This window comes from Triturus cristatus, chromosome 11 (assembly GCF_964204655.1).
Source record: "Triturus cristatus chromosome 11, aTriCri1.1, whole genome shotgun sequence".
NCBI classification, from domain to species: domain Eukaryota; kingdom Metazoa; phylum Chordata; class Amphibia; order Caudata; family Salamandridae; genus Triturus; species Triturus cristatus.
In genome coordinates this window covers 1,110,373,191-1,110,400,042 of record NC_140594.1, presented here as the reverse complement: position 1 = coordinate 1,110,400,042, position 26,852 = coordinate 1,110,373,191, and the positions used below count along the sequence as shown (strand labels likewise).

Below are 26,852 nucleotides of genomic sequence, written 5' to 3'. Positions count from 1 at the left end.
CAAACATCAATGTCGTTTTTAGTCAGATGCCGGGATCTCTAAACATGGCTGACACCTACAGCTCAAACTACATTCTAGTACCTACTGCGCTCATTCATGGGTCCTCCTGCTCACTTTAATTTCCTATTACGTTATATCATTAGTTTTGCTGTGTCGGTTTTGGTTGCGTTTGCATGTCCTCCTTTGTGTCTTATTTTGGTGTTACATCAAATAGTCCTTTTTGATTTTCTTTTTAGCTATGCACAGAAGGAGTCTTCTTTCCTTGGACCTTCTGCACTCCCTAGTTTAATTGCCTTTGTAGGTTACATAATACCCTTTACCTCAGCTCATGAATTTCTTCTCACAAGTCCCCAGCGAGTGTACTTTTATATGTTATTGCATCTCCTATCTTTGTACTCATGTTCCACTAATATACTATACATTTCCCTGCTTTCCACGTGCCATGATTTTCCATATTGTGTTTTTTCCTTCCTCCCCATCATCTGGCTATTACTACGCTATCCTGTCTGCCTTTATTGTAGAAATAAAAGACAGACTAAGGGCAAGGAAGGATAGGTTACAGCTGCAGGGGAAGGCGGATATTGAATTTGTAAGGTACGTTTAGGGGCTTGTTATGTGAACTTATGACCCTATTCACAGAGATACATTTACACATGTAGATTTACTCATGTGTACATTTACTCTTGCAGCTAGGTGTAAATCTACAGTTTTTTTTACTAATTACAATTTCTTAGTGTAGATATTCATTTAAAGTGTACACATACATGTCTCTAGCCCCTGAACCAGAAGGTGGAAACATCTTAGACAGAATTTACGAGCAAAGTTACTACTAATAACTTCTAACTCATAAGTGGAGATTCTCACCATTATGACAGAGATCTCACTATGGTAAGCCATTGCAAAACAAATTAGGTTTATTCATTCTGAAAACAAACATTGTAATGTAAAATAAAGATACTTATTATTAACCCAAAAGTAATAAAAAACTATATAGTACATTAACTTCAATAAATGTATGTTTAAAATATATAAATTTATTGTATGCATATTATTTTGAAACAAAATGAAAATAATCCCACCCTCGCTAGCATTTTAATATTTATTTCATAGTAATTAAATTCAAGCAAAAGTTATTTTGTAATTTAAAATAACTCTACATGTGTATTAAAGGTTTAAACGTTCAAATATTTAAATTTAAATGTAATATAACTTTTTAACAGTAAAAACAATTCTATCTATCTATATATATGTCTGTCTGTCTGTATATATATATATATATATATCTTCTCTTCTCCTTGCTTCGGTACAGCCGCCGCACTACCAGAACAGCGGGTGCGTCGTAAAAAATTGGACCACCCAAGCACGGTCCAGAAAATATAGCAATCTCCTCTCACAAACAGCAAGGGATGACGACTCCGTGTACTGGCCATAAATCGCTTTATTTTGGACAGCTGATAAGACGCGTTTCGCCTGTCCAGCAGGCTTGTTCACCAACAGTTTTATCGCTTGTGTGTCGGCCATTTTAAACACAGTGTATACAGAAACAAGTCACATGATGTGACTACCACCAAAGTGTATTAGACAAAAGACTGGTAGTTTTTTAACAGAAATGCACTCGCATTTTTGGTTCTACTTACGACATAGTTAAAATACAAATTCAAATTCATTGGTAGCCACAATGAAACGATAAAAAATATATATATATATATATATAAGTATATCAAATGCTATAACCCCTGTGGGTACTTCATTCTTGAGCAATTCGTCACTTGCACGGTCTATTGTATTTTTTCAAAATCTCTAACAGCAAACTTTATCGTTCCTCCAGCAAACACTCCTTGTAATACGATAGGAGCCTATTATTTAACCCAAGTGGTTATCTTTCAATTAATATTCGTAAAAAGTTCCACAACATTTTATAGCGGTTGCATTCTCCCCGAATAACGCCCAAGTGGGCCATTACTAATCTCAGCATTAATGCGTCTTTTTTAACAGTGCACAACAACTGTGATTAAAAAGAAAAATATATATATAATAATGACAATAAAAATATGTAAAATAAAAAAAATAAAAAAAATATTTAAACCTAAGCAAATAAAAACAGAAATTCAGAGGTGGTTAGCAGTTTTTCTCTTGTTCTCCTAATGTTCTCTCATTTTCAGCATACCAATACAGGATTCAAAGGTGTGTAATTAAATCCTCTTCCATATTTAACCCCATCGGGGTTCGTGTGTTTAATTCCAGAATATAACAGGACTCAAGTCTCCTTAACTAGTTTTCTCGATTGCCCCCTCGAATACTTAATGGGATACAGTCGACCACAAAATAAGTTAGACCTTGTGGATTTTTATCATGATGTGATTCGAAATGGCGCGCCACTGGGTACGTCCTATCTCCATTGCATATAGCTCTCAAGTGTTGTAACACTCTTTTATGGGCAGGATGAATCGTGCTACCCACGTACCTCAAGCCACATGGGCATTGAAGGACGTAGACAGCATATTCTGTCTTACAAGAAAAGAAACCCTTGATCTTTTTCTCTCGTTTAGAAAGACCCAAAGTGTATGATTGCATGTTCTTCCCATAGCCACAGGCCTTGCATTTTGTGCACTTAATAAAGCCTGGTTTTCTTTTCAGCCATGTTTGTCTATGGCTACTTTGCTGACTTTGTGGCATCATATTACTAACCAAACATTGCTTCAAAGAGGGTGCTTTGCGGAATGTAATGGCTGGTCACTTTTGAACTAACTTCCCTAGTAGTGGGTCATTACGTATCAGATGCCAGTGTTTATTAACCCCTTGAGTGCCCCGCCCTTTCCACGCCCTGTGCCGGGCGTTTCATTAGCGGGCGGGGCTCATGACGAGATAGTCTCGTCATGGGCACAGCGCAACCGCGGCCCATGACGAGACCATCTCATCATGGGCATTCAAGTGGTTAAGTATACTCCTGACCTGACCATGCTGACGGTTAAAGGAAGTGATCATCCTCACTTGATTGATTTATGACTTTGTACGTTTTATTTTGCTCTGACTTTCATTAAACAGAATATCCTCTCTGCTTTTTAATCTAGCTTTTCTTATGGATGTTTGCACATTTTCTTTTGTATATCCCGGGCTTGAAAACGGGAGTCTAAATTTACTAGTTCTGTCTCCAAAATTTCTTTGGCACTACAATTCCGAATAGTTCTTAAACATTCTCCGTAAGGTATACTCCTTATCAGATTTTTCGGGTGGAAACTAGTTGCATGGAGCAACGTGTTTCCTGCTGTTGGTTTTCTGTAAATTCTGGAGTGTAATTTGGAATCCTTGACATATATCATTAGATCTAGGAAATCGACTGAGCTGCTGCTGATGGTACTAGTAAATTTCAAGTTTAAAGTATTAACCTGTAATTTTTTAATAAAACTTCTAACAGAATCCTCAGTACCTTTCCATACGACGAAAAGATCATCGATATATCGACTCCAATGTAGTACATTCTCTTCCCATTCTGATTGAAATTCAACTCGGACCACCTGCTCCTCCCACCAGCCCATATGCAAATTCGCATAGTGTGGGCGAAGCAGGTGCCCATCGCTGTTCCACATACTTGATTATAAAGTTCATTGTTGAAGAGAAAGTAGTTGTTTTTCAAACACACAGAAACCATAGAAAGTAACATTTGTGTATGTGCCCATAATTTAATAGGACGTTCACTTAGAAAGTGTTTAATCGCTTTTAAACCGTCCTCATGTTTGATGCTGGTATAAAATGTGGTAACATCAATAGTGACCAGCAGCAGATCTTTCTCCCAAGGAAGGTCATAAATCTTTTTCAAAAAATCCCCTGAATCTTGAATAAAAGAGGGAAGCAGTTTCACAAATGGGCAAATAAAAGAATCAATATACTTAGAAGTATTCTCTAATGCCCCTCCTATTGCTAATATTATAGGGCGGCCTGGCGGGTTTTCTCTATTTTTGTGCACCTTAGGGGTTAAATAAAATACCGGTGTTACCGGATTAAAGATTTTCAAAAATTGCAATTCTGTATGTGTCATTAATCCCTGATTGTACCATTGCTGAAGTTACTCATTGTATATTTTGAAACTGTTTTGCATCATTGTGTCTGTGATTTTCACATAATTAGTGCGATTGTTAAGTTGCTTATGGGCCTCATTGAGATATTTGGTTTTATCCCAGAGAACAACATTCCCACCCTTATCCGCATTTCTCACAATACAATTCCCTTGTGCTGTTAATTTGGAAATCAATGCAGAATAATCTTTTTCATGCTGGGTGAACTTTTTATGTTTAACACTCGTGCATTTTTCAAGGTTCTTCAAATCATTAACAACTAGCTCATTAAATATGTCCACAGAGTCTCTAGCACTCATTGGTAAGAATTTGGAATTAATTAAGGCGAAAATCGGTTGGTGCCATCCCGCCAATATCAACTTCCTGTTCCCTTGCTACTTCGAATGCTTGACTATTTGTCAAAGGACTCTCCTCATCTTGCCCCACTAACTCAGACTCGCTTGGAATGTCCAAACTTGCACCTATCGGACTGTCCATACATTTTAGATCCAACAGTAAATCCATATCTGCTACCAACAGACTGTCTGTTTGGGCAGGAATGATTGAAGTCTTCCTAGTATCTGCCGGTTTTCTATCCTGATTGTGTGCAAAATACTTTTTCAATTTAAGTGACCTTACAAATTTAAAAATATCTACTCTAGTTGTCACATAATTAAAGTCCGCTGGTGGGCATAACGAGAGACCCAATTTGAGGATGTTGTGTTCTTTTTCTGTCAGAATCAAATCTGTCAGATTAATTATTGTAGCATCAGGTTCGGTAGTCGCAGAGTCTTTTATTAGTTCCTTTTGGCTGTTGGCACGTTGGTGTTGTTTGGTCCCCTTGCGCCTCTGCTGCCTCTGCCTCTTCCTCTTGGTTTGTCTTTGTGTGAAACTTGGGGTCTTGGCCGGAGGTTGAATCTCCGCTCTTGTTCTAAAAAAACAAATTCTTCTCATTACAAAATGGAGCCACCACACCGGAAGCGCAGCGGACGGGCGCAGCGGGCGCGCCGTCAGTGCGCCGAAGGCGCGCCTAAGGCAAGCCCGTCTGCGCCCGTCCGCGACAGGCCGGGACCCGGGGCTATAATCCCTGTCCCTCTTCCCGGCCTTCTACGGCCATTGAGCAAATGCTTTATCTCCTATTCAGGGAATGAGTTAAGAAACTTGAACACTGCGGACTCTCACACACAAGTATTATGTGCTAAACTGGATCCCTCACGCTCCAGGGGACCAGTTAGCTGTGGGAACTGTCACTGGTTGAGCAACCCCGGGCATGGCCCCTTAAATCCCGGCGCCGCAGAAATAACTCTAAAATGCATCTATCTCAACGTTAGGTCCCTCCCCAAACATGCAACGGAAGTATGGGACATTTTAGAAAATGACCAACCAGACCTAGCCTTTATCACGGAGACCTGGCTAGACGACCACAACACTCCGGATATTGCCATGGCCCTTCCGGAGAATTATAAAATTCTTAATTTGAATAGGAAGAAAAAGAAGGGAGGAGGGGTTGCAGTGCTGTTTAAAGACACATTTTTCTGCAAACAAGAAGCAATTACTCAGGTTAGTACCCACGAGGTTATGGCATTTTCCGTATCCTCCAAAACCACCATCCTACTCGGGGGAGTTGTCATTTATAATCCCCCGGGCTGTACTTCTGAATTTAATACTCATCTCTTGGCTCAAGTTATGCCAATCTGTCTCCAGAATAAAAACATACTACTCGTAGGGGATTTCAATATCCACTACGATGATAGCAACAATCCTCTGACTAAACAACTAATGGAAAACATGGAGATATTGCAGTTATCTCAGAGAATTGACCAGCCAACTCATCAGGCCGGACACATTCTCGACCTGATTTTTTCCAATATTAACCCTATCTCCATCTCAGGGATAAAACCATTGCTTTGGACAGATCATTCTTTGGTCGAATTCGATATAAAACTATCAGCCAAAAACACTAAGCCCTCCTATCAAACAGCAATTTACAAAAGAAGTTATGCTAACTTCAAGGCCGAAACCTTTATGGAACACTTTGTACATCACTCTATAGGGGAAATAAGTGTTGACGAAGCAACGGATAGATTGCAGGACCACATCGCAATGGCTCTTGAGCATTGCTCTCGACAGCGTCGGAATCCTAAACCCAGCCGTACTAAGTCAGAAAAATGGTACGGCCAGGAATTAAAGATACTTAAAAGGAAATGCACCAAGCTTGAGCATAAATGGAGGCTAACAAAATCCCAAGAGAATAGGTCAATGTATAAAAAAGCACTGTCGCACTATACCACAGCCATCAGGAAGGCAAAAAAGGACTACTTCTCCCATAGGATCCTAGAGAACAAAGACTCCTCCAAAGAGCTCTTTAAAATAGTCAAGGAGCTATGTAGCCCGTCTAGTCTATCATCTGACTTGATTCCTTCACAAATTAGTTGCGACAAAATGAGCAACTTCTTTTGTGAAAAGATAGACAAGATCTATTCTTCCTTCCCTAATTCTGAGGCGGGACCCCTTATAGATCATGAGCCACACACTTCCCAAGTCCTTTGCACTAGCTTTGGTCCATTTTCCGAAGAGGAAGTGGGCAAAACAATGCTAGAAATTACATCTGGCTCTCCCTTGGACCCTTGCCCCCATCATATTTTCCGACAAATTATTCCCTTCATTTGCCCTGCAGTAACTCAAGTGCTGAATCACTCGCTAGAAGTAGCAGAATTTCCATGCAGTTGGAAGAATGCCATAGTCACCCCCCTTTTAAAAAAAGCAGGCCTAGATATTAACAATCCGGCCAATTATAGACCTATCTCCCAGCTTCCCTACTTGTCGAAAGTCCTGGAGAAACTGGTCAATAGAAAACTGGTCAGTTTTCTCGAGACTAATAATTTACTAGACAGCACGCAAACAGGTTTTAGGGCCAACAATAGTACGGAAACAACTCTCCTGGCCGTGCTTGACAACATCAGAATGCTTGTGGACCAGGGGAAAACAGTTGCCCTAATCCTGTTGGACCTCTCGGCGGCATTCGATACCGTCCCACACAATTTGCTCCTGGAGACACTAGCCACCAGAGGCATTAGGGACAGAGCATTGGGATGACTGCGGTCCTTCCTATTGGAAAGATCCCAATCGGTGCATTTGGGCAAGTTCTCATCCCCCCCCTGGACCATCAAATATGGGGTCCCGCAGGGGGCCTCGCTAAGCCCTACTCTGTTTAACGTTTTCGTATCTTCCTTGGCCGGAATTGGCAGAAAATGGGGTGTTGAAATCTGCTCCTATGCGGATGACACCCAACTTACGGTAGTCCTGGATGAGAAGACCAATTCCAAGGACAGACTTATGAGCTGTCTCTCTGATTTGGCTGAATGGATGCATAAGCACTACCTCAAGCTGAATGCAGATAAATCAGAGATATTGCTGTTTGGAGGCCACACGCAACTGTGGAATGACACCTGGTGGCCTGAAGCACTGGGCATCCCCCCCGCCCCTACATTAACAGCAAGGAACCTTGGGATTACAATCGACACATCCCTTTCCATGAAAGCTCATGTAGCCGCTATATGCGGCAAAGGCTTTGCGATTCTGAAGATGCTTAAAAGAGTCTTTCCTTGGATTCCATTAGAATGCAGAAGGATCCTAATTCAGTCTCTCTTGATGAGCAGGCTGGATTATGGAAACTCTCTGTTCGTTGGCATGGCGGAGTACCTTTTCACCAAGCTACAAATACTTCAGAACGCAGCAGCCAAGGCTATCTGCATGAAAAGGAAATTTGACTCGGCCACAAACTGTCTGCGAGATCTACACTGGCTTCCGATGAAGCAAAGAGCAACTTTTAAAATGTTGTGCATCACTCATAGAGCACTTCACGAGACAGGCCCCCTTATCCTTAGAAACAGGATCCGGTTCTACATTCCCACTAGATACCTCCGTTCACAAACCGCGGCGCTGGCCAGCATACCCCGGGTAAAGAAAGCCAGAATGGGTGAACAAGCCTTTTCATACGTTGCCGCAAGGAAGTGGAATGAACTTCCCGTGGCCCTTCGACTTATAGAGGATCACCTGGCATTCAGGAAACAACTAAAAACCTTCCTTTTCCCTGACTATGACTAAATATACCTACCTTTCCCACTGCATCCTTACTGTAGCAATCGCAGCGCCGTGATATCCCTCGGGATGATTGTTAGCGCTTTATAAGTAACATAAATAAATAAATAAATAAATTGATGGAGCTACTACAGTCCCCTGTCGGTTTTGCCCTTCCTCCAGGTCCGTATCAATTTCTGAGCTCTGTACGCTACTTAAGTCTGATTGCATCTCAGGCCCGATCTGTGTTTTTGAATTCATTCTTTGCCTTCTTAGAGATTCAAATTTCTTGGCAAAAGTATAGATCTGGCCCCGTTCGTAATCATTTTTGTCTCTAAGGAACTTCTGTGCTTTTCTATCTTTAATCGTTAGTTCCAATTTCTTAAGGCGTTCCATCATATCCTTGGTGAATTTTAGAATCGGTTCTTGATCAGATTCTTTTTCAAGCATTTCAGTAATTTGAGATATTTCTTCCAGTATTTTCTGCCTGTCGATATCTGCATATTTCACCAGGATTGCGAGCATTCTGCGCGAAGAATCCTGGTTGTTTTCCGCCCATTCACGTAGCATGTTTGGGTTTGGATCTTCATATGTGGGAGCTACAAGGATCCGTAGCCCTCGTGGAATACGTTTAACTTCCAGGTATCTTTGCAATGATTTCGACTCCCTCCATTTTGATAACTCACTTCGTTTTAGTTTTTCTAGGCGTCTCAGTCGCGCCATCACATCGAGATTTTCTCATTGTTGCTGCTAGTTCCTGTTTTCTTCACAGGTATGCTGCTGTCACTAAAAATCGATAGTGCTGCCTCCTCTCTCTCTTTTAATTCAGCAGCTGACATCGTATTCTCCAAAAATATTACGTGGCTTGAATGCCTTGGCCAGAAACCACCAGTCTCTCTCCCGTAAAATACTTGTAGAGGTTTAAAGTATACAATACTGGCTTCCCCGCTTCCTGTAAAGTTAAATCGGGCGTCTCCTACCTGCAACCTTTTATCGGCCTGCGTGGGTCCTCCGACTCTGCCGCGGACGATTCCGGTTATGCTTCCAAAGAATTCCGAAGGGTGCTTGCTGATTCAGCTCCTCCTCAATCCACAATATGGGGGGTGGCGGACTCAAAGACTTCTCTTCTCCTTGCTTCGGTACAGCCGCCGCACTACCAATCATTCCTGCCCAAACAGACAGTCTGTTGGTAGCAGATATGGATTTACTGTTGGATCTAAAATGTATGGACAGTCCGATAGGTGCAAGTTTGGACATTCCAAGCGAGTCTGAGTTAGTGGGGCAAGATGAGGAGAGTCCTTTGACAAATAGTCAAGCATTCGAAGTAGCAAGGGAACAGGAAGTTGATATTGGCGGGATGGCACCAACCGATTTTCGCCTTAATTCCAGATTCTTACCAATGAGTGCTAGAGACTCTGTGGACATATTTAATGAGCTAGTTGTTAATGATTTGAAGAACCTTGAAAAATGCACGAGTGTTAAACATAAAAAGTTCACCCAGCATGAAAAAGATTATTCTGCATTGATTTCCAAATTAACAGCACAAGGGAATTGTATTGTGAGAAATGCGGATAAGGGTGGGAATGTTGTTCTCTGGGATAAAACCAAATATCTCAATGAGGCCCATAAGCAACTTAACAATCGCACTAATTATGTGAAAATCACAGACACAATGATGCAAAACAGTTTCAAAATATACAATGAGCACCTTCAGCAATGGTACAATCAGGGATTAATGACACATACAGAATTGCAATTTTTGAAAATCTTTAATCCGGTAACACCGGTATTTTATTTAATCCCTAAGGTGCACAAAAATAGAGAAAACCCGCCAGGCCGCCCTATAATATCAGCAATAGGAGGGCATTAGAGAATACTTCTAAGTATGTTGATTCTTTTATTTGCCCATTTGTGAAACTGCTTCCCTCTTTTATTCAAGATTCAGGGGATTTTTTGAAAAAGATTTATGACCTTCCTTGGGAGAAAGATCTGCTGCTGGTCACTATTGATGTTACCACATTATATACCAGCTTCAAACATGAGGACGGTTTAAAAGCGATTAAACACTTTCTAAGTGAACGTCCTATTAAATTATGGGCACATACACAAATGTTACTTTCTATGGTTTATGTGTGTTTGAAAAACAACTACTTTCTCTTCAACAATGAACTTTATAATCAAGTATGTGGAACAGCGATGGGCACCTGCTTCGCCCCCAGCTATGCGAATTTGCATATGGGCTGGTGGGAGGAGCAGGTGGTCCGAGTTGAATTTCAATCAGAATGGGAAGAGAATATACTACATTGGAGTCGATATATCGACGATCTTTTCGTCGTATGGAAAGGTACTGAGGATTCTGTTCGAAGTTTTATTAAAAAATTACAGGTTAATACTTTAAACTTGAAATTTACTAGTACCATCAGCAGCAGCTCAGTCGATTTCCTAGATCTAACGATATATGTCAAGGATTCCAAATTACACTCCAGACTTTACAGAAAACCAACAGCAGGAAACACGTTGCTCCATGCAACTAGTTTCCACCCGAAAAATCTGATAAGGAGTATACCTTACGGAGAATGTTTAAGAACTATTCGGAATTGTAGTGCCAAAGAAATTTTGGAGACAGAACTAGTAAATTTAGACTCCCGTTTTCAAGCCCGGGGATATACAAAAGAAAATGTGCAAACATCCATAAGAAAAGCTAGATTAAGAAGCAGAGAGGATATTCTGTTTAATGAAAGTCAGAGCAAAATAAAACGTACAAAGTCACAAATCAATCAAGTGAGAATGATCACTTCCTTTAACCGTCAGCATGGTCAGGTCAGGAGTATACTTAATAAACACTGGCATCTGATACGTAATGATCCACTACTAGGGAAGTTAGTTCAAAAGCGACCATCCATTACATTCCGCAAAGCACGCTCTTTGAAGCAATGTTTGGTTAGTAATATGATGCCACAAAGTCAGCAAAGTAGCCATAGACAAACATGGCTGAAAAGAAAACCAGGCTTTATTAAGTGCACAAAATGCAAGGCCTGTGGCTATGGGAAGAACATGCAATCATACACTTTGGGTCTTTCTAAACGAGAGAAAAAGATCAAGGGTTTCTTTTCTTGTAAGACAGAATATGCTGTCTACGTCCTTCAATGCCCATGTGGCTTGAGGTACGTGGGTAGCACGATTCATCCTGCCCATAAGAGAGTGTTACTACACTTGAGAGCTATACGCAATGGAGATAGGACGTACCCAGTGGCGCGCCATTTCGAATCACATCATGATAAAAATCCACAAGGTCTAACTTATTTTGTGGTTGACTGTATCCCATTAAGTATTCGAGGGGGCAATCGAGAAAAAAAGTTAAGGAGACTTGAGTCCTGTTATATTCTGGAATTAAACACACGAACCCCCTATGGGGTTAAATATGGAAGAGGATTTAATTACACATCTTTGAATCCTGTATTGGTATGCTGAAAATGAGAGAACATTAGGAGTACAAGAGAACAACTGCTAACCACCTCTGAATTTCTGTTTTTATTTGCTTAGGTTTAAATAGTTTTTTTATTTTTTTTATTTTACATATTTTTATTGTCATTATAATATACATTTTTTTATTTTTAGTCACAGTTGTTGTGCACTGTTAAAAAAGACGCATTAAGGCTGAGATTAGTAATGGCCCCCTTGAGCGTTATTCGGGGAGAATGCAACCGCTATAAAATGTTGTGGAACTTTTTACGAATATTAATTGAAAGATACCCACTTGGGTTAAATAATAGGCTCCTATCGTATTACAAGGAGTGTTTGCTGGAGGAATGATAAAGTTTGCTGTTAGAGATTTTGAAAAAATACAATAGACCGTGCAAGTGACGAATTGCTCGAGAATGAAGTACCTGCATGGGTTATAGCATTTGATATACTTATATATATATATATATTTTTTTATCGTTTCATTGTGGCTAGCAATGAATTAGAATTTGTATTTTAACTATTTTGTAAGTAGAACCAAAAACGCGAGTGCATTTCTGTTAAAAAACTACCAGTCTTTTGTCTAATACACTTTGGTGGTAGTCACATCATGTGACTTGTTTCTGTATACACTGTGTTTAAAATGGCCGACACACAAGCGATAAAACTGTTGGTGAACAAGCCTGCTGGACAGGCGAAACGCGTCTTATCAGCTGTCCAAAATAAAGCGATTTATGGCCAGTACACGGAGTCGTCATCCCTTGCTGTTTGTGAGAGGAGATTGCTATATATATATATATATATATTTTGCACACAATTGTCCTGCACGGAAGGAGCACCTTACCAGCTGGTGCACACGTCGAGATCAGGACACGATCCCGGTATTTTATCAAACACAAGTGAAAAATAACGCGGCACTCCTCTCGACGATTAAGATGTTAGTTTAATCTCAGATAGTAACCCTCCCTACGCGTTTCGAACCGTAGTTCCTGGTCACGGTAGATTGTTACCATCTACCGTGACCAGGAACTACGGTTCGAAACGCGTAGGGAGGGTTACTATCTGAGATTAAACTAACATCTTAATCGTCGAGAGGAGTGCCGCGTTATTTTTCACTTGTGTTTGATATATATATATATATATATATATATATATATATATATATATATATATATATATATATATTCACTGAAAAAACCATAGGTTTCACACACGTTATAGTTACGAATTAGCATTTAAAAAACCTTGCAAATTCACTTAAAAAACCATAGGTTTCACACATGTTATAGTTAGCTGGACATTTCACTCGTAAAAAACCAATGAAATTCCCCCGTTATAGTTACTGCAGGCAACTATAACTCACGCGACCACAATCCTCTGCTGATGACGTCAGATATTACATCACTGTATTTAGACACTTATTTACCCATGTCTTCTTCCATTAATCTTTAGCTATACATATATTACAAATATTTATTTTTCATAAAGACACATTAGTCATCAGTGATGTAATATCTGACGTCATCAGCAGAGGATTGCGGTCGCGTGAGTTATAGTTGCCTGCAGTAACTATAACGGGGGAATTTCATTGGTTTTTTACGAGTGAAATGTCCAGCTAACTATGACATGTGTGAAACCTATGGTTTTTTTCAGTGAATTTGTACGGTTTTTTAAATGCTAAGTTATGTATTTATAAAAAAAAAATTTTTCAGGTTTTTCACCGTGCGTGCACCGTGAAATTTTTATTTTTTTTAAAAATCGCGAGGTGCGCGCACCCTGCACGCACAGTGCGCTTCGCGCAACGTGCGCGCGCTGTGGGCACACGGTGCCCATCGCGCACCGAGGGGAACAACCTTTACAACGCAACTTTTACAACGCACTACCATTACAACGCATTTTTTACAACGCATAATCCATTACAACGCATGATATTACAACGCATGACACTACAACGCATTTTTAAAAACTACCTTTACAACGCATTCCATTACAACGCATACTACCATTACAACGCATACCATTACAACGCATAATATTACACTATACTATCCAACACTTACCCTACTGATGCACCCCCTGGAGTTAGAATAGTAATTTTTACCCCTATACTATCCAACACTTACCCTACTGATGCACCCCCTGGAGTTAGAATAGTAATTTTTACCCCTATACTATCCAACACTTACCCTACTGATGCACCCCCTGGAGTTAGAATAGTAATTTTTACCCCTATACTATCCAACACTTACCCTACTGATGCACCCCCTGGAGTTAGAATAGTAATTTTTACCCCTATACTATCCAACACTTACCCTACTGATGCACCCCCTGGAGTTAGAATAGTAATTTTTACCCCTATACTATCCAACACTTACCCTACTGATGCACCCCCTGGAGTTAGAATAGTAATTTTTACCCCTATACTATCCAACACTTACCCTACTGATGCACCCCCTGGAGTTAGAATAGTAATTTTTACCCCTATACTATCCAACACTTACCCTACTGATGCACCCCCTGGAGTTAGAATAGTAATTTTTACCCCTATACTATCCAACACTTACCCTACTGATGCACCCCCTGGAGTTAGAATAGTAATTTTTACCCCTATACTATCCAACACTTACCCTACTGATGCACCCCCTGGAGTTAGAATAGTAATTTTTACCCCTATACTATCCAACACTTACCCTACTGATGCACCCCCTGGAGTTAGAATAGTAATTTTTACCCCTATACTATCCAACACTTACTCTACTGATGCACCCCCTGGAGTTAGAATAGTAATTTTTACCCCTACACTATCCAACACTTACCCTACTGTTGCACCCCCTGGAGTTAGAATAGTAATTTTTACCCCTACACTATCCAACACTTTCCCTACTGTTGCACCCCCTGGAGTTAGAATAGTAATTTTTACCCCTACACTATCCAACACTTACCCTACTGTTGCACCCCCTGGAGTTAGAAAAGTAATTTTTACCCCTATACTATCCAACACTTACCCTACTGATGCACCCCCTGGAGTTAGAATAGTAATTTTTACCCCTATACTATCCAACACTTACCCTACTGTTGCACCCCCTGGAGTTAGAATAGTAATTTTTACCCCTATACTATCTAATACTTACCTTAAATGTAATTTAATATTATGCGTTGTAATGGTATGCGTTGTAAAGGTAGTATGCGTTGTAATGGTAGTGCGTTGTAAAGGTATTTTTTAAAAATGCGTTGTAGTGTCATGCGTTGTAATGTCATGCGTTGTAATGGATCATGCGTTGTAAAAAATGCGTTGTAAGTGCATGCGTTGTAATAGTGTGCGTTGTAACGTCATACATCCCGCACCGAGCACCCACGGTTCGCAGTTCGTGCCTTGCACAAAGGGTGCGCGCACCTCGCGATTTTTAAAATATAAAAAAGATTGTTTTTTCCTCCCTTGGGGGTCCTTCTGTGACCCCCTGACCAAGGCTAGGGGGTCAGTAACTGTCCACTCTGCCCCCTTTTCACGTTCTCCACCTTTTTTTTTCACCCCCTCAGACTGCGAGAGACAAAATGGCGGCCGACATTTCCTGGTTTCGACCGATTCGAATGTTTACCGACATCTAACAACCAATCACAATTGCGCTCGCGCACGGCACGGTGCGCGCACAGGGCTTGCTCAGTGCTCGCACGGTGCGCGCGTATAGATATTGATATGCTTTTAAATGCTATTTTCTCAGGAAATACTGAACAGATTTACACCAGACCTGCAAAAGGCACTTCCTTGACCTTATGGCTACCTCTCTGCCAAATTTCACGTAATTCTGTTCAGCCGTTCGGGCTGTAGCTGTGTCTAAAGGTCCTATGGAAAATAACATGGGGAAAACGCGTTTTGGGACCCCCCTTTTTTCTCGGCCCCTGCTTGACGAATCACCCTGAGACTTTCAGGGTAGGAGCTGAGCGGAGCGCCCCATTAGTTTTGAAAATTTCGCGAGGATTCGTCAACCGGCGCAAAAGTTATTCAAAATAGAATTTTGAGATTTCCTACGGAAACTAGGTTGTAACTATAACTATCTACTGGCGACCGCCAGTAGATAATTAAAGTTAAATTCAATATTTTAACGTTATTCTATATGGGTATTATTTTAAGTCCGTGCCTCTATTATTTTGTATGATATTGCAGTACCTGTGAGTGGCCATGTGTGGTGCTAGACTTAATCCAAGGCTGGGATTGAATACATTTACAACTGTTTTGTGAACTTTTGAGCTGTAGAAACTTTAAAAGTGTGGTTTGTAAATAGCAATGGTGTTACTCTTTTGTGGGTGGTGTTTGTATTAGCATGCCCCTCCCTAAACCCCTCCTTTCCCCTCCCTAGACCCCTTTTATTTTGTAGTAAGTATTCTCCATTTTCCAGCCACTCGCTCAGTCCCTCTGATGTTTACTACTAGGTAGTAAGCAATCGTGTGGAGATCTCCCAAGAAGATAGGAGAGGTAGGGGTGGAGATTTAGACCCATGGGTTTGTGAATTGCGTTTTGTAATAAGTAATAAGAATAACCGTGGTGCTACTTTATGTACTACAAAATGAAGTCTGCAATGATATTACAATGTCTTTTCAAACGTAATTATGCCTTGAACATTAGCACATCATCCCAGCTCATGCCACGCATTCATCTGATCATGCCTTTCACTGCTAGGTGACCGACACAGCAATGTGACTATCTTTATGGACTGTGGGCAAGCGCGCTTGTTATTCCTGATGGCTTTTCTACTGATAGAAACTTTTATAGAGCCTTGGAAAAGTTCATCCGTAAAGCGAAACAGGTGTCAGCTGAAGCACTCTAGTATTGAAACCAATAAAAGGAAATACCAATAATCATTCAGGAATTTACTTGGAATAGTGTATCATTTAATAGGGAAATGGGTCATACTCCTGCAGCACCCAAGATACATACAACACATTCTAAATCACAGTAACTTAAAGGCAGTGGCAAACATGTCTTTAAAAAGACAAGTACCCTAATTTGCTTGTACTGTATCCTGAGTTGAACCTTAACTATAACCCCTTGTGTTCCAAATGTTAAACAATAAACACCAACTTCTTCACCTCAGATGTAGTCAGTCTCCATCGTACAGCATAGATACCCCCCATTCCAAATGAGATATCAATTTTCACACCTAACACAGTCTGACACCACCCCTCCCCCCACCGTGGACCACTTCTAACACTTCCGTTCTCACCGGAAATGCTAATGGGCACACCAAAGATATGTAGCAGTATGTTGTGCATACAACAAGTCGGGGTTGCTTAGACAAATAGTGCGTTGTTTTCAGAAGCAAGTGTATTCTTCTTGCAACCCAATGTGTTATGCATGGGAACTATACAATTATGCATGTCTAACAGTACATAATGCATACAAATCAGTATAGCATGTATGAAAACTAGCAGGTAATGCATGGAAAACCACTATGTGATGCATGCAAAGTAGAATTGCATGAATGCAAACCAGCATGTTATGAATCGGAACACATCCATCATGCATCAAAATCTGCATGTAACACTTGCAGACAGATAGGAGGGAACATTTATACCAATATATAGCTGTATATTGTATTACAAATGAGTGCATCATGAGGGTGAACCAATGTGTTATGTAAGTGAATCAGTATGTTAGACATGTGCACCAGTATGATAGTCATGCAAGGCAGTCTAATATACGTTCAAATTGGTATGCTGTGCATGCAACGTGTACATTATAAGAACAGACCAATGTTTATTGGATGTGAACATGTACACTGCATAAGCACAGCAGTAGTTTAAAATGTGTTATGCATGTGAACAATGCATGTGAGGGCACATCAGTTGAGCATGCCTAAAAGCCGATATGTTGTGCGTGATCACCATTTCCGATATTGATAATCCCCAGTATTTATGTACATCAATATACCAAATGGGTGCATCATTAAGTGAAGTAGAGAAGTGATGGATGGATGCCTCAATGAATCTCTGCCACTGGTAATTAATCTGGGCCACATTCCAGACCATTGTTTGTTTGCTCATTGTGCCAGTCAAGACAGAGATCAACCATATATAAATTAGCGTTGGTCGTGCTCCTGTAGGACCTATTCAGTCCGAACGGCCAGGCCGTGTCCCTTCTGAACCAGAACACAAGCAGCCCCAGATCTTTCAGTGGTACCAAGTCAGATTAGCATATGCCTGGTCCCTAGTGTGAGTGGCATGGTTGGAAAGAAAGCTGGACTGGAATGCGGGCCAAGTAACTACCTCTCTTGAAATTCAAGCCTTACACCCATCACTTGTTCTTCTTCTAAGTAAGACCCTAGGTGATGCCCACACCTGCTCTTCATGCTCCCTGCACCTTGGGACTCAACCCTCACCTCACTGATGAACCCCAACAAGGCTACAAGGCATCAAGGGTTGCTTGTGCTCCAATCAGAGAGCATCTGAACTAGCAGCTCAGGCTGGAGTGTTCCTATTGGAGCAGGAGCAGGTCCAATCAGCATATGTCTTGTCTTGTGGCAAAGTGGGCAAACATTCCACCCATGTTTTTTTAAGTTGATTTAAGCACACATATTGGGAACATAAACCAATGTTCTTTGTTTTAAAACCAGACACCTTAAACCACATGATTTCTCAAACAAAAGGCTTGACTATGCATTATCCAACATATTGCGGTAAAAGATCAATATTATTGTATAGAAATCAATGTATTGCGTGCAGACCAGTATAACTTGTGTGAATCAGTGCTGTATGCACAAGAGCGCATGCAATATGTTTTCGATAAATAACAGATACATAGCAATGTAGTTGCTATAGGAACCACCATGATTGATATAAGCCGATATGTGTCACAAAAGAGGCAATCATTTTTGGCCTGTTCAGCCTCTCGTGTTAATCAAGCGCCTGCTCCCGCGATCACTGGCGGCGGCTGGGGATTCAGAATAAGAAAAGCACATGTAGCTGGTGTGGATTGGAAGAGGAAACGCTGTAGAGCAGTGGTTCTCAACCTTTTGACTTCTGGGGACCCCCCACTAAATCACTACTGGAACCTGGGAACCCCCACCAAATCATTATTGGAATCCGGGGACCCACACTGAGTCATTACTGGAATTTGGGGACCCCCCACACGTCATTACTGGAAGCCGGGGACCCCGGCCTAAGCATTGTTAAGGATTTGAAACGTAAAACAATACACAAAAAATGTAGAAAAAAGCATTTATCAAACTAATACACAAATGAGGACACATTTTAATTAATTCATAAACACGTATACATTTTAAAAAAATCTAAATTTTAATTTTAATAGAAAGTTTTTAGCTTTTCTAAATTCAATTAAGGCCACTTATCGTCCATACTATATTCTATTTGATGCTCCTGCACTGCTCGCACGAGTCAATCTGAGGACACTAATTTAATATTTACCCTAGAATTTCAAATTCCTTCAAATTTCCAGTACTTTTAAAATGTTCAATTGCACATTTAGCTTTATTATTTATATACTCTCTATTAGTCTAATAATATTAATTATTTTCTAAGTAGTCGCAGACCCCCTGAGGAGGCTTCGTGGACCCCAGTGGTCCCCGGAGCACAGGTTGGGAACCACTGTTGTAGAGTGTAATTTTCAGATGCCTGGTAGGGCGCACAATGACGACAGAGCTTGTAGGTGATGAATCAAGTCTAAATAAGGGTACGAGTCCTAACAATTGATGAATGTTTAATGAATACTAAAGATGTTAATATTTGTCATGAGGAGGATATAATTCAAGAATAAAAATTAAATGAGGTCATATAAAATAACTACTGATTATGTGATAGAAAATATTAATTGGGTACTGTATAATATAATGTTTGCGGATTTATTACTGCAATAATATAATTATCTGAGACGTTGATGTGATTTCTTTCTTTTTTTTTTATTTCAGTAGATTTTTATTAATATTTTGTTTTTTCCCCCCACAACATATGACATATAACATATAACATATCACATACATATAACAAGTAACATGCACTCTACATCGCTTGTTGTTACAGGGTCGCCCACGTTGGCTGTGTAAGTTGTGTTATCATTTGCCTATTTTGGCTGTCCCCCACCCACTGTCCTCATATGGGTCATAGATCTTCGCCTTTTTAAATAACATGCTAGGTTGTACTCTTAAAACGGAGTTTGCCACCCTGGTAACTGCATTTATTAGGACAGATGCAGACACTCAACAAGACAGAGACCTACTCGATCTCCTACTAACAGCAGGAGTAAAAATGGTTGATATGATTTCTATAGGCTAGAATAAACGTATTAAAAATAAGGTGCCACGTTAACGACAAAAATGTGCGGTAACTCGGTTAGTGCACACCACTGCTATTAACCAAGATTTAAGTTGAGAATTATGGGGACGGGCTACCACCAGCAAAAGGGAGGTACCACAAACATGCAGAAAATTTGTGATGAGGTTGTTACCACACAATTCCCTAAACATTGTGCTGAAAAAACTAAAACTAGGGTAATGCTGCGTTGATTGACAGAACGAGAATTGTGTGCAGGAATGTAACAGGGTTTCTGTAGGACCTTGGTAGTAGTGCTAAAAGGGCAAAATTGCACCAGTGTTAACACTAACCCCTAAAGCAAGTCACGGTTAAGATGTGCTAACTCCAGTTTTAGCTCACACCATACCACTAGGTTCACCAGGGTGTGAAATATGAAAAACTGGGCAATACTGCACTCAAAATAGGCACAAAAATGAATGTGAACTTTATTACCCCATTAATCACCAAAGAGATCTAAATTGGGTGCAAGTCCACACCTGACCCAATCAAATTTACTTCAAGAATTTAAAAGTCACAGTGAATGAGCAACATGATTCTCGAATATACAAAACATAGAAAAATGTATTTCCTAAGTTATGATGAAATTGAATAACTTATCAACACCCTGTTTTACCAACAGTGTTAATATGCAAAAATACATGAAAAAGCCTGTTAAGTGGAGCAGGCCCCAGGTGCCAAGGAAGGCACACAACAAGGTGTTGTGCCAAATCCCTGCTGCAGCTGGGTAGGGCCTCTGGAAGCAGACCCAGAGGGTGTAATGTGCTTAGAACTGGTTCTAAAGGCACGTTGACAATAACACCATAATCAGGAGTTTTGTCGTAATTACAAATTGGGTGAAAAGTCATGTTTCCTTCTCATTTGAGATTACTAGTGTTGCAGTAACACCCTGTGCGAAATTACACCATTCACAATTCTTAATCAAGTTAAGAAAAGGTAAAAACCTGCCAAAGTGTGAGGGAAAAAGCAGAAATGGGTACACAAACACTAATTTCTGTGGCTAATCTCAATTCTAAGCAAAATCCTATGGGCCTCATTTATGAAAAGTGTTACATCGGTGCGGTAAAACAGCGGTGCAACACTTTTCGGTGCACCCTCCTTGTTACACCATGGATGCGCTGTATTTACTCTACGGCGCTCCATGTCGCCAGGATTGACAGATACGTCAGGAATCCTGGCATATCTGTCGGCGCAAAAATAGCGCATTGCTGGAGTGTGTCTGGAAACAGAGGCAACTCCAGCATGTGTCATTTCACATGGGGCAAGCCCCATGTGGAAAGGCCTGTGTCACCCCTTACGCCTGCTTTAATCAGGCGCAAGGATTTGACGCAGTAAGGCCGTAGAAGTGTCGAAGTGAAATCTCATAGATTTCTTTGCGACACTTCTACAAACATTTTCTGCGCTGGAACGCCCACCCTGCACACATTATACATGTTGCAGTTAGAATGTAGCGCAGTGGTTTACAAAGAGACGCATCTGCCTAGATGCGTCACTTTGTATATATGGCGCAGTGTGGCACATTCTTTACGCCGCTAAAGCGCCACAAAAAGTGATGCAATGTCGGCGTAAGGGCCTCATAATACCCCGGGGTGGGGGAGGCTGCACTCGGTGGGGATTTACGGCACTGTACCAGTACTGTCAGTGCACAGTTGCCGAATCATTCAACCCTAGTCCATGTTTCCTTTATGGCACTTTTAAAAAGGGGTCGCACAAATAAAAACGACAGCACATTTAACCCACAGAGTTCCATTCAGCATTTGCCCCCAGACCATATGTATTTTTCCCAATAAACATATATTGATACTTTGTCATCACACTTAATGACCTTTTAACACACCGGCCTATGTGACAATCCGAACCTGAAACACACTGATTTTTTTATGATTTGAGAAGGGTTTTGCCCTGAATAGCGCCCTCCCAAGGCCAGTGTAGAATGGGTCACTCATTTACCAAATGACGGCTGTGGCAAATGCACTGCATGTATTGGTCGTTTGAAATCTTTATACATAATTGGTGCCGCCTCCTGGGGCCAAACGTCACAAGAACCCACGAGGAAACACTCGACAAAAAGCGAGAGAGGCACCCTCTAACACAGAGGAATGTCACACAAACGTGATATTACTGCAAAAGGGGTGTCTTAATCACGTCTTGGTGAATGTCCTCTGAGTTTGTATAAGTTAGCATCTGTTTTAAAACAAAAACAGTTCTGTATTCAATTCTTATAAAAGCATATCTTTCTTTGTGAATCCCTTCTTTGTGTCTCGAGTTAAAGGCCAGTGTGTGTAAGGGGGTGTGGTAGACATGATCCACGTAAGACAGACGCACAAATGGCCTCCCGGCTGGATCTGTCCCTCTTGCTCCTCCACTCAAGCTTCCGTGGACAAAAAGCCTTCTGAACACACTCAAAATGCCACACTTGAGGCCGGCTTTAGAGAAGGTCGGTGATGGCTGACATCACAGCAGAAACTGCCCGAGCTGGAGACCAACAGGATCATTTAGACTCTGTAAGGTGCCCTGTTGTGTCTACTCTAACTCTGAGTCCTCCATTTTCATCACCATGATCACCAAAACAGACACCTCCGCCACAGGCACCTTCACCACAGGCCCCTACAACACAGACACCTCCAACACAGACACCTCCAACACAGGCCCCTACAACACAGACACCTCCAACACAGACACCTCCAACACAGGCACCTTTGACACAGACACCTTTGACACAGACACCTCCACCACAGGAACCTCCACCACAGATACCTCCACCACAGACACCTCCACCAGAGACACCTCCACCTCAGACACCTCCACCACAGGCACCTCTGACACAGACACCTCCGACACAGACACCTCCATCACAGGCACCTCTGAGACAGGCACCTCCGACACTGACACCTCCACCACAGACACCTCCACAGACACCTCCATCACAGGCACCTCCAACACAGGCACCTCCAACACAGGCACCTCCAACACAGACACCTCCGACACAGACACCTTCGACCACCTCCGACACAGGCACCTCCGACACAGACACCTCCACCACAGGCACCTCCAACACAGGCACCTCCAACACTGACACCTCCACCACAGACACCTCCGACACAGACACCTCCGACACAGACACCTCCAACACAGACACCTCCACCACAGGCACCTCCAAACAGACACCTCCACCACAGACAGCTCCACCACAGACACCTCCACCACAGGCACCTCCACCACAGGCACCTCCAACACTGACACCTCCACCACAGACACCTCCAACACAGGCACCTTCAACACAGGCACCTCCAACACTGACACCTCCAACACTGACACCTCCACCACAGGCACCTCCACCACAGGAACCTCCACCACAGACACCTCCACCACAGACACCTCCACCACAGGCACCTCCAACACTGACACCTTCTCCACAGACACCTCCACCACAGGCACCTCCACCACAGGCACCTCCAACACTGACATCTCCAACTCTGACACCTCCACCACAGACACCTCCACCACAGGCACCTCCACAGACACCTCCATCACAGGCACCTCCACCACAGGCACCTCCAACACAGGCACCTCCAACACAGACAGCTTCGACACAGGCACCTCCGACACAGGCGCCTCCTACACAGACACCTTCACCACAGACACCTCCAACACAGGCACCTCCAACACAGACACCTCCAACACTGACACCTCCACCACAGACACCTTCACCACAGACACCTCCAACACTGACACCTCCAACACAGACACCTCCGACACAGACACCTCCGCCACAGACACATCTGACACAGACACCTTCGACACAGACACCTCCGACACAGGCACCTCCACCACAGGCACCTCCAAACAGACACCTACACCACAGACAGCTCCACCACAGACACCTCCACCACAGGCACCTCCACCACAGACACCTCCAACACAGACACCTCCACCACAGGCTCCTCCAACACTGACAACTCCAACACTGACACCTCCAACACTGACACCTCCACCACAGACACCTCCCCCACAGGCACCCCCAACACTGACACCTCCAACACAGACACCTCCAACACTGACACCTCCACCACAGACACCTCCACCACAGACACCTTCACTACAGACACCTCCAACACAGATACCTCCAACACAGGCACCTCCAACACAGACACCTCCACCATGGACACCTCCACCACAGGCACCTCCAACACTGACATCTCCAACACTGACACCTCCACCACAGACACCTCCAACACAGACACCTCCGACACAGACACCTCCGCCACAGACACATCTGACACAGACACCTTCGATACAGACACATCTGACACAGACACCTTCGATACAGACACCTCTGACACAGGCACCTCCACCACAGGCACCTCCAAACAGACACCTCCACCACAGACAGCTCCACCACAGACACCTCCACCACAGGCACCTCCACCACAGGCACCTCCAACACTGACACCTCCAACACTGACACCTCCACCACAGACACCTCCACCACAGGCACCTCCAACACAGACACCTCCACCACAGGCACCTCCACCACAGGCACCTCCACCACAGGCACCTCCAACACTGACACCTCCACCACAGCCACCTCCACCACACTCACCTCCAACACAGGCACCTCCACCACAGGCACCTCCACCACAAACACTCCAACACAGATACCTCCAACACAGGCACCTCCAACACAGACACCTCCACCATGGACACCTCCACCACAGGCACCTCCAACACTGACATCTCCAACACTGACACCTCCACCACAGACACCTCCACCACAGGCACCTCCAACACAAGCACCTCCAACACAGACACCTCCAACACAGGCACCTCCACCACAGGCACCTCCACCACAACACCTCCAACAGTGGCACCTCCAACACAGGCACCTCCAACACAGACACCTCCACCACGGACACCTCCACCACAGGCACCTCCAACACTGACATCTCCAACACTGACACCTTCACCACAGACACCTCCACCACAGAAACCTCCACCACAGGCACCTCCACCACAGGCACCTCCAACACTGACATCTCCAACACTGACACCTCCACCACAGACACCTCCAACAGAGGCACCTCCAACACAGGCACCTCCAACACAGACACCTCCAACACAGACACCTCCAACACAGGCACCTCCACCACAGGCACCTCCACCACAAACACCTCCAACACAGATACTTCCAACACACGCACCTCCAACACAGACACCTCCACCACGGACACCTCCACCACGGACACCTCCACCACAGACACTTCCAACACAGACACCTCCAACACAGACACCTCCACCACACACACCTCCAACACAGACACCTCCAACACTGACACCTCCAACACAGGCACCTCCAACACAGACACCTCCAACACTGACACCTCCACCACAGGCACCTCCACCACAGGCACCTCCATCACAGGCACCTCCAACACAAACACCTCCAACACAGACACCTCCAACACACACAACGCCAAACTCAGCAACAAGGACACCCACTGCACTTCCTAAGGCACCTTGAGTGTCACCAGCATGAACACCAACTGCTCCAAACAAGGCACGTCCACGGTCACCTCAATGAACTACACGCACACCCATTGTCACCACCAAGGACAACCACAAGCCCAAATGAGTTTTCACGGCTGCCAAAACCATGAGCACCAACTACCACAGGGCCTCCATCACTGCCATCATCATGAACATTATTACTCCAAGTCTGATATTCCCAACATTCCCGCAGTCAATAAAATCTCATCCAAGTCTGACACCTCCCACTTTTCCCACTATGAGCAGCTGCTCTTAACTCTGACACCATGAAAAAGGTGTGTTCCCACCCTGAAGCATAGGTGAGAGTAGAATGAGCCACCTCTATTTAGAGCCGATATTTAACAGTAGAAAAGTACCAATTAGCTGTGGGATGACAGAGGTCTGGCTACCTACTTGCAACTAAAAACACCAAGAAACCCAAGCGTTACAGCTGAGGCAAATCCACTCACCACCATGAATGACTACAAAGCAACAACTCCAATTAATATCCATCAACTTCATCCCCATCAATACCAGACTATTGTTGATCTTCAAACTCAACAGCATAAAACCTACAACCACCCGTCAGCTTTCCAATGCCACAACCATCAACTCTGACACCCGAACTCTCAATCTAGAGTCACCGCAAACTTTGTTCGCTCCACACTTGAGTAGGTTTTTTGCCAAGCCACTTCTCCTTTTACTAATGCCATGGTCAGTGGTGTTGCCTTTGCTAAGCTTTATTCTGCCCCTCTAAACGTATGTTTATTTCTTCCTAGGTGCTGCTGGCGATTATGCCAGGCTTGTATAACCACTCAACCTGGTCTCCGCTGCCTCTGAAAACATCCAGCGTCAAGGCTAGCGCCAACGGCTTCACCATGGGACTCACCGCGCATCTCACTTACATTAATATAGACTTTGAGCCTGCTGAAGGTAAACTGATGTTAGAGGACGCTGCTTACGTCAGCTGTGCAATCACAGCTTTCTAGTATTGAAAGTGATCAAAAAATGAAACTTTGTGATCATTGTAAGCGGGGATAGAATCTCATCACTCAATCACAGCAGGTGAGCCTCCAATCAGACCTCTCGATGTTTGATTGTGGGCTCCAATCACATCCACCAATCAATACAAGTGGCACTCCAATGAAAACTGTCCACCCTTGGGGTTAAATCAGAGATTTCCATCATTGCAACTGGGGCTCCAATCCAAGCACTTCGCAACTGCGCATTCTTGTCCAGTTAGCGCGCTCCATAATTGTAGGGTAAAGCCCAACATGTCTTTACATCATTAAATGTCGGACTGTAATCACCACTGCCGGCAAGGCTTAATCAAAGCTCTCTCAATTACCAGGGGAGGTTCCAATCAGACCTCTCCATCAGTAGGGGTCAGAATTCAATCAGAGGGTTTCAGCA

The 26,852-nt window shown here is 43.0% G+C and overlaps 1 protein-coding gene across 1 annotated transcript in view; it reads left to right on the top strand.

The window, feature by feature from the left end:
* Positions 1–26,852, top strand: part of VWA5B2 (von Willebrand factor A domain containing 5B2) — a 334,472-nt gene that overhangs the window by 94,733 nt on the left and 212,887 nt on the right. Inside the window, exon 2 of the mRNA XM_085635592.1 lies at positions 26,219–26,372. Coding sequence (XP_085491718.1) covers positions 26,234–26,372 — 139 coding nt within the window. The 5' untranslated portion in view covers positions 26,219–26,233. The remainder of the gene's footprint in view (positions 1–26,218; positions 26,373–26,852) is intronic.